This window comes from Otolemur garnettii, unplaced genomic scaffold, assembly GCF_000181295.1.
Source record: "Otolemur garnettii isolate 467f Iridium unplaced genomic scaffold, OtoGar3 scaffold00025, whole genome shotgun sequence".
Lineage (NCBI taxonomy): Eukaryota > Metazoa > Chordata > Mammalia > Primates > Galagidae > Otolemur > Otolemur garnettii.
In genome coordinates this window covers 16,474,816-16,483,964 of record NW_003852420.1, presented here as the reverse complement: position 1 = coordinate 16,483,964, position 9,149 = coordinate 16,474,816, and the positions used below count along the sequence as shown (strand labels likewise).

Here is a 9,149-nt window from a genome sequence, read left to right as displayed (position 1 = left end):
ACTCTGATAAAGTACTGTTAGTGCACCATACCAGACTTGATTTGGGTCTCAGCAATTTTCCAGTCATCCCCTTCTCTGCCAGGCCCTGACCAGGGAACTGCATTGCATTGGTCCTTGCTCTGCTTCTTAGTCTTTTCTTATTTTTCATGACCCTGACAATTTTTTTTTTGTTGTTGTTGTTTGTTTGTTTTGTTTTGTTTTTGAGACTCACTTTGTCACCCTTGGTAGAGTGCTGTAGCATCATAGCTCACAGCAACCTCAAACTCTTGGGCTCAAGTGATCCTGTTGCCTCAACCTTCCGAATAGCTGGGATTATAGGCACCTGCCACAACTCTTTTTCTTAGAGACAGGGTCTGGCTTTTGCTCAGGCTGGTCTCAAACTCATGAGCTCAGGCAATCCACCTGCCTCGGTCTCCCAGAGTATTAGAATTATAGGCGTGAGCCACCACACTGGCCCCGACCCTGCTTGAGTAGCACTGGCCAGCACTGGCCAGGTATCTTGTAGGATGTTTAGGTTTGTCTGATGCTTTTCTTATGATTATCCTGGGGTTCTGGGTTTTTGGAAGGAATACACCAGGTGAGGCACCCTATCACATCCAATGGGGTATGTGCTAGCCTCATGATTGCGCGCTTGGTTTGGACGCTGTTTCCCAGGTCTCTCCACTGTGAGGTACTATTTTTCCATTCCCTGCTCCAACCAGGAAGTGAGTCACCAAGTTTTGGACCATCCTGGGGGAGGGAGACAGGGTGTGGGCAAGGATTAAGCTCCTCCTCCTGAGGGGGGCATAGCTGCATATATTCAGATATTGTTTGGACTTCTATAAGGAAGATTTGCCTGTTCTCTATTTATTGGCTGATTGTTTTTGATTGAATTTTTATTTTTATCCAGAGAACACATGTACCTAGTTTACAAAGTTAAGGCTTATGAGTAGAATAGCTGCCTATAGTCTTATAGTTACTACTTCTGGTATGGCCAGAATCTGTAACATGCTTACTCTACTATTTGTATTTCATTTTTATCCCCTATTTTATCTTAGATTGGGTCATACGAAACTGCCAATATTCACCCATTTTTTAACCTGCAAAAACGACGATTTCATATGGTTCAACTGAGTTGCCTCATTTTGTTTAGTTGTGAATTGTGACTTTGTATTTGTCCCTCATCTGACCTGGCTCAGGGATTAGCCTCTGAGCTCAGCCACTGCTGCAGGCTCCTCTTGCCCAGATGGCATCTTGGAGCCTGGGTTAGAAAGAGGGCCGCAGGGTGTGAGGTCAGCTTTTCTGTGATCACTGTCCCCCACACCAGGCCAGCCTGGAGCTGCCAGCTGGTGAGCTAGGCCTTGGGCTGCCTGAGCTCTGTCGCTTTGCCAACATCCTTGGAAAAGTCTTGTGCTCATTAGTGGACTGGGCCCCAGGCATATCACCTTGCAGGGTCTGTGGTCACTAGTCCAGCTCTCCAGGTGTAGCTACAGGGAAACTATTGAACCCTCTGAGCCTCAATTTCCCCTGTAAGATGGGGATTATTAAAGAAACCAGACAGGCTTCTTCAGTGATAGAACCATGGGTACTTGTCCTAAGACCATCATCAGTGCTGTTGGGGTTGAGCACCTCCCTATACACCATTCCAGGCCCCTCTGATCTGTCCTTCGCTGTTGTTGCATTACCTTCAGGTGAGTGAGAAACTGCCCAGGACAAGGTTTGGGGTCTGGCTCATCTCAACCTGTCTTGCCCCAAGACCCAGCCAAGTACTTCCCCAGCTCTGGGCCTTAGTCTCCTCATCTGTTCCAAGAGGTTGTTGGTACTGCTATTTTGAGAGGCTAAGTACCTCAGAACTGTGGTATCTGCAATGGTGAGCCCCTATCCCTCCCCTCAGTTCCAGGAATTTGGACCAAATTATAAGGCTAAGGATCTTCTAGTGTGTGGGGACCTTGGCAAATCCTTGTTTCTCTCTGGGCCTCTGTGAGGGGGCCAGTCAGCTGAATTTCTAAGCTCCCTTCCCCCTCCACCCCGTTTTTTAAGAGGCAGGGTCTCTGTCCCAGGTTGGAGTGCAGTGGCACAATTACAGCTCACTGCAGCTTCCAAGTCCTGGGCTCTAGTGATCCTCCTGGATCAGCCTCCCAAATGGCTGGAACTGCAGGCCCCTTTTCATTCTGTGGCCCAGAAAGGGAAAGACAGACTGAGCTGGGCACAGAGGCACCTTAGTGACAGAACCACTAAGGGAACTTGCCCTGGTGGAGCTCCTGGTGCAGGAGAGAAGACAGAGCCGTCAAGCAGGCACACAGCTGAATGTAAAATTGCAGTTTGGATGAGTCTGCGTTAGAAAATAGTGGTTATGGGGCCAAGACCTAATATGGGGGGGTAAGTGATCCTTTCTGAGACCTGAAGGGCAAGTAACTATTGACTAGGTGAAAGGGGAGAGAACATTCCAGATAGAAGAAACAGCAAAGATCTTACAGTTGAGTGAGATGGAGCAAGGAGAGGATGCTGCACAAGTGGGCAGGGACCAGGTGCAAGGCCTCGAAGCCACTGGGGATTTGAGCTGCACCCAAAGAGCATGGCAGGCCTTTGGAGGATTTTAAGCAGGGAAGCAACATGATCAGATTTGTGTTTTTGAAAAGCTTCCTCTGGCTGGCAGGGAGAATGGGATAGGGGCAGGTTTGAGACCAGGGAGCCCAGTGTCAAGGTTTTGCTATTATTTAAATGACAGTGGCTTGTTCAGGGTGGGGGCTATGGGGATGTATTAAAAGGGTGGATTTGAAGGCGCCAGCCACATACACCTAAGGTGGCGGGTTCGAATCCCCAGCCCGGACCCGCCAAACAACAATGATGGCTGCAACCAAAAAATAGCCGGGCGTTGTGGCGGGCGCCTGTGGTCCCAGCTACTTGGGAGGCGGAGGCAAGAGACTCGCTTGAGCCCGGGAGTTGGAGGTTGCTGTGAGCTGTAATGCCACGGCACTCTACCCAGGGGGACAGCTTGAGGCTCTGTCTCAAAAAAAAAAAAAAAAAAAAAAAAAAAGGGTGGATTTGAGTTTAGAAGGTAGAATTGACAGACTTTGCGGCTTGATATGTGGGAGGTGGTCTTTGGCCTGGGCATCTGGATGGTAGAGGTGTGGGTGCCCATGGGAGAAGCAGGTTGGACAAGGGAAGGTGAGGCATTTGGTGTGGGCCTGGCTGGGATTGAAGAGCCTGTGGACACCCAAGAAGGCCTCTGACTGCACAGGCACCGGTCAGTGTTCAGAGGCAGAGCTTGGGGTGGACGTGTGGACCATGAGAAGGGTGGGAATCTGGTGGCTACTGAGGGGCCAGTGAGATCCTGCAAGTATGGGCCCTGCGGAAGAGCTAGTGGTTGATCCAGGGACAGGTTGGAACCTTGGTGGGAGATGCCAGGCAGGGGCTTTGTGGCCACCCAGTGTCTGCCTAGACCCTCAGGGACCCTGGGTTCACTGGGAGGTACCCCACAGCTCCTCATACCGTACCCTCTTTCTTCCCCAGATCCTGCTCATCTCTGATTACTTCTATGCCTTCCTGCGGCGGGAGTACTACCTCACACATGGTCTCTACTTGACCGCCAAGGACGGCACAGAGGCCATGCTTGTGCTCAAGTAGGCCTGGCTGGGCACAGGGCCGCACGGACCTCAGGAGGGGAAGGGCCAGCAGCTGGGCCAGGCCCTCTATCCAGAGTTGCCAGCAGGCAAGTTCTTGGGCAGAAGTTCTAGTCCAAAGTCACGGATCTCTGGTACCAAAGGGGACTCATGGCTGACAGCAAGGCCTGTGGGAGTAGCTGAGAGCACCCCCTACTTTGTGGCTCTGCATACCAGGGAGCCCCCTACCAGGCAGGAAGGGGGAAGAAGCAGGTGAGCAGGGCTTATTAGGTTGTGGCTACTTAATAAATGTGTTTTGTTATGAAGAAGTCTACCCTGGGACCACATCCACTCCACACTCCTCTTACACTGCCCTGGGGTACTCTACATAGTTCTAGGTTTCTAGAAGGAGCCCTAGGTCCACAGACCACAAGTCTGTGAACTGGTGGGCTGAGAGTGGTATGGACCAATCCTGCAGCCCTCCCCATGCCCAAGCAAGCAGCTGGAGGCAAAGGGCCAGGCAGGCCTGAGCAATCTTTATTCTGCAGAGGGACAATGACCACAGATCCATACACCATGTGGAGACCGCGGGAGCCAGGGACCAGTCTGTCAGGTGTGGGCAGGTCCAGGCAGGGGGGCAGAGCTTCAGGTGGGTGAGGGGCAGATGGGAAGACAGGCAGGGGCCTAAAAAAAGACAAACCACACAGAGCAGGGGTGCTGGGGGCTGCTGTCTACCCTCTCCCATCCCAGGCAGCACCCAGAGGGGCAGTCCTAACATGACTGGCTTGGGATCCACCCAAGGGCATGGTAGGCTGGCTGGTGCCCCCTAGCTAGGGGGCACATCCCTGCCCAGCCCACCAGGGATAGCTCAGCTCAGGAGCTCCCTGGGCAGAACCTGACAGGGCCCCCCACTCCCAGACCAACCCCCCCCCTACTGCTGGCTCAGAAGCCGAAGGTTTCTTGGGAGGCGTAGACCATGTAGAGGAAGCCGTCCTCATCCTTCTCCTGCTCATAGATATCGGCAATGGGCGTGGACACGCTCACCATGCTGTGCTGGTTCACCAGCAGGAAAAAGGCCTGCGTGGGGTTCAGCTGCAGGCGGCGCCTGGGGGCGGGGACAGAAGGGTACCTGGCAGTGAGGGGCTAGGCTGCTGGAGAGGCGTAGCCCTGAACCCCTCCCCAGAGTGATTCTGAGCCCCCTTCACACCCATCCCCAACCCTTTCTAGAGGCTCTCACCACTGACCCACTGAGCCCGGCCCCCAGACCCGGCCCCCTGCCCTACTGCAGCTTGACCCAAGTCCCCCTGTGGCGGAGGCTGCCCACACACCGAATGATCTTGACCAACTCGCTCATGTTGACATGGTCTGGGACGAGGAACTTGGTCTTGTCCAGGACTGGCAGCTGCTTCTCACCCTTGTAGCGCTCGATGATCACCTGGGAGTGGGGTGGCAGGGGGTCGGGTCGGGGACGCAGGAACTCGGGGCGGGGCCTGGGCAGGGCGGGGCCGGGGGCGGAACTCACCGGGATCTTGCTGGGGTGCTGGTCGCGGATCTGCTGCACCTCCTTACAGCGGTCGGCTGCGGACGACCGCGGTCGGGCCGTGAGGCCGGGCCAGGCCCAGATCCTCCCCGACTCCGCCCCGCTTGTCCCCGAGGGGCGGCTCCGCCCCAGCCCCCGCCCCCGGGGCCGTCAGGCCCCACAGCCCCTGGCACCTAATGTGGTGGGGAGGCGGGCAGCCCCCGCCCAGGCCGGAGCCAGCCTCCCAGCCCGGGGGTCCGGCCGGAGCCTGACGTCACGGGGCTGACGTCACCTGCGGCAGTAGGGGTCAGTCGGCCTCCCCGAGCCCCCTGTCCCGCGCTCGCGGATCGCCCACCGGGCCTCACCGAAGCTCCGCCGCTGCTTGAAAGGCCGGTCCGAGGGCATCGCGCGGGCCCGGCAGGGCGCGCAGGCCGGGACTCCGGGGCGCGCGACGCGAGGATGTGGCTGCGGTTCGGGGGCTCCGGGGGCTCCGGGGGCTCCGCGCCTCGCGCTCAAGGGCTCCGGGGCTCGCGCTGAGCCCGGCGGCGGCGGCTGCGGGAGGTAACTCGCCCGGTGACGTCAGGTCACAACATTCCTTAAAGGGGAGGCCGGCGCGCAGCTCCCATTGGGCCGACGCAAAACCCGCCCGCCCGGACTCGTGACGTCACGGCGCAGAGAGCCTGGATTCTCGGCCCTAGACGCGAAGGGGCGGGGCCGCAGGCGTGTCACAGTCCTGTGACGTCATGGCCTGCATAAGCACCCCTTCCCCAGGCCGGGACTGAGGAGAGACCGGGAAGACCGCTGGGCTGTACCAGGAGCAGATGGCGCGGGGCTCCCCGTCTCACCCGGTCGCCCTACGCGCGCGCCTAGTCCGTTCCCGGCCTGACCCAGCGCTGGGCGCGGTGGGAAGGGCAGTGAGCCCGGGGTCCCCGCGCTTAGGCTGGAGGACCGAAAGCTGGGCCCTAGAAAGGAATTTCCAGGCTTTAAAAGGAATTCTAGAATAGAAAAATAGAATATTGAAATTCAGGCCTCAAAGGAGGAGGTCAGAAGGCAGATTAAGACACAGCAGAAGAGAAAATCACAGAACTGGAGGATAGATCAGCAGCAATTACCCAGAGAATCAAGGTGATGAAGAATATAAGAGGAAATGACAGTGATAACATGAGAAAGAACTCACAGGCCCAGAGTTCCAAGAGGAGAGAAAGAACATGGAGGGGCAGTTACTGAAGGAGAGCTTCCTAAATTAAAGACCAGGAGCCTCACTTAAAATCCACGGCAGGATAAATAAAAATAAAATCAACATTAGACATTTGGTAGTGAATTTGCAGAACTCCAAAGAATGAAAGATCTTAAAAACTACCAAAGGAGGATGGAGTAACTAAAAATACTTCGACCGGCTCGGCGCCTATAGCTCAACCGGCTAAGGCGCCAGCCACGTACACCTAAGGTGGCGGGTTCGAATCCCCAGCCCGGACCCGCCAAACAACAATGACGGCTGCAACCAAAAAATAGCCGGGCGTTGTGGTGGGCGCCTGTGGTCCCAGCTACTTGGGAGGCGGAGGCAGGAGACTCGCTTGAGCCCAGGAGTTGGAGGTTGCTGTGAGCTGTAATGCCACGGCACTCTACCCAGGGGGACAGCTTGAGGCTCTGTCTCAAAAAAAAAAAAAAAAAAAAATACTTCGACCAAAAGCAGCTTTCTCAGCAGCAAATATAGACACCAGAAAAAAAATGTAACCTTTAAACTCCTGAAAGAAAAACACTGCCAACCAATTGTTAATGACGTTTTAAGAGTTAAAGGGTAATGAAGCTCTGTTACAATGAAGAATTACACAAAAAAAACTACTGGCAAAATAATGTTTAAAGGATGTACTTTAGTAATAAGGACTTGTGATCCAAAAGGAAGAAATTAGATGGAAAAATGATGAGCAAACTGGTGAATGTATAAGTAAATCTAAACAGACACTTAATATGAATAGTAATGATTAAGTTGGGGTATAACAACAAGATGAATTCAGCACAAGAACATGTAAGACTGGAGAGGGCAATCAGAATTTAAGTGTTCTAGGAAGTTCAGTTTATTTTTTTAAGCAGTTTTTGGCTGGGGCTGGGTTTAAACCCGCCACCTCCGGCATATGGGGCTGGCGCCCTACTCCTTTGAGCCACAGGCGCCACCCAAGAAGTTCAGTTTGTTTGAAAGGAGGACAGAGATACTGATCATTGCCCAGTTTTATAAATCAGATACATATCTCAGATGTTTAAGAAGCATCACCAAAAGAATAGAAATGGAGGCTCAGCGCCCATAGCACAGTGGTTATGGCACCAGCCACACACACCAAGGTTGGCGGGTTCAAACCCTGCCCAAGCCAGCTAAACAACGACAACTGCAACAAAAAATATCTGGGCGTTGTGGCGGGCACCTGTAGTCCCAGCTACTTGGGAGGTTGAGTCAAGAGAGGTATAAGCCCAAGAGCTTGAAGTTGCTGTGAGTGGTGATGCAACGGCACTCTACTGAGGGTGACATAGTGAGACTGTCTAAAAAAAAAAAAAGAAATGGAAATATAACTGTCAATGCAGAGAAGTGAAATGGAAGTTGAAGGGTATTAAAAATATAATACACATGTAGAAAGCAGAAAAGGAGAAAAAGAAAGCAAAGTGAGAAGGATGGTAAATAGCACAAAACCGAAGGTAGAAAATGTGTTTTACATTCACCCATTAAAACAGATTATCAGGCCAAGAAAAATAAAATGCAGCTCTGTACTGTTTACAAGACGACATTGAAAACCTAAGGGCACCCAAAGTAAAAACATGGGAAAAGTATACTAGAGAAAACTGAACCGGAAAATGTACCTAGGGAAAAATCAGACAAAATAGGTTTTCAGGCAAAAAGCCAGTCAGGTGCAGTGGCTCACACCTGTAACCTCAAGCACGTTGGGAGGTGGGTGGGAATCATCACTTGAACCTATGAGTTTGTGGTTAGGTGAGTATGACTGGGGCGCTGTACTCCAGCGTGGGTGACAGAGAAAGACCTCATCTCTAAACAAAATCAGATTTTTAAAAAAGGACAGAAGACCTTATTAGGGAAGGTGAAAATATCTAAAGCAAAAATGACAATATACAAGGAGAAATTGTCAAGTCATCCATTCTTCATCATAGAGGGAGATTTAATACCTATTTTAGTAACTTATAGACCAAACATCCAGAAAAAAGGATATAGAAGATTTTAATAAAATCAATAATCCTGATCAATAAACCCCAGTAGAATCCTGAACCCAGCACATTACTTTCAAGCACATAGGAACATTTACAACAAACAACTCAATTGTTAGGGCACAAGACAGTTGGCCAGACATTAAATGTCAATTTCATACAGCCCATGTTCTCTGACCATAGACCAAAATAAGCTCCAAATGTTAGGAAATGTATAAATAACTATTCAAAGATGAAATTATATGATGAAAAATATTTAGATCAAATTAAATATGAGTATATACATATATATGCATGTGTGTATATATATATAAAATTTGGGAGAGGGGCAGCTAAAGCAACATTTAGAAGATTTATATCCTTTATTAGCTATGAAGAAATACAGAAAAATCAGTGAGCTGAGTGTCAAATTTAAAAAGTAATAACAGTCTAAACCCAAAGAATGTGTAAAGAACTTAATAATGAAGACCAGAAGTTGATGAAACAGAAAAGAAAAACACTAGGGTGGATGCAGTGGCCCCCACCTGTAATCCCAGCACTCTGAGAGGCTGAGGAGGGTGGATTGCTTCAGCTCAGGAGTTTGAAAACAGCCTGAGCAAGAGCAAGACTCCGTCTCTACTAAAAATAGAAAAACCAGGTGGCGCCTATAGCTCAGTGGGTAGGTGCTGGCCACATACACCAAGGCTGGTGGGTTCGAACCCAGCCCAGGCCAGCTAAACAGCAATGACAACTGCAACAACAACAAAATAGTCAGACATTGTGGTGGGCGCCTATAGTCCCAGCTACTTGGGAGGCTGAGGCAAGAGAATTGCTTAAGCCCAGGAGTTGGAGGTTGCTGTGAG

At 51.5% G+C, this 9,149-nt stretch overlaps 2 protein-coding genes across 3 annotated transcripts in view; one reads left to right on the top strand and one right to left on the bottom strand.

The window, feature by feature from the left end:
* PIGU (phosphatidylinositol glycan anchor biosynthesis class U) overlaps positions 1 to 3,908 on the top strand; it is a 108,566-nt gene extending 104,658 nt beyond the window's left edge. The window contains exon 12 of the mRNA XM_003788112.2: positions 3,493 to 3,908. Coding sequence (XP_003788160.1) covers positions 3,493 to 3,606 — 114 coding nt within the window. The 3' untranslated portion in view covers positions 3,607 to 3,908. The remainder of the gene's footprint in view (positions 1 to 3,492) is intronic.
* A 188-nt stretch (positions 3,909 to 4,096) lies between these two features.
* MAP1LC3A (microtubule associated protein 1 light chain 3 alpha) lies at positions 4,097 to 5,739 on the bottom strand. Of its 2 annotated transcripts, XM_012804177.1 has the most exons (5): positions 5,466 to 5,739; positions 5,104 to 5,159; positions 4,910 to 5,016; positions 4,517 to 4,686; positions 4,097 to 4,265 (listed from the first exon to the last, which is right to left on the bottom strand). In XM_012804177.1, the coding sequence occupies exons 1-4, from the start codon at positions 5,503 to 5,505 to the stop codon at positions 4,524 to 4,526; spliced, it is 366 nt and encodes a 121-aa protein (XP_012659631.1). In that variant the 5' UTR covers positions 5,506 to 5,739; the 3' UTR covers positions 4,097 to 4,265; positions 4,517 to 4,523. The 2 variants fall into 2 exon arrangements, with proteins under 2 accessions (XP_012659631.1, XP_003788159.1); XM_003788111.1 differs by having other exon boundaries at positions 4,097 to 4,686.
* Positions 5,740 to 9,149: the final 3,410 nt, after the last annotated feature.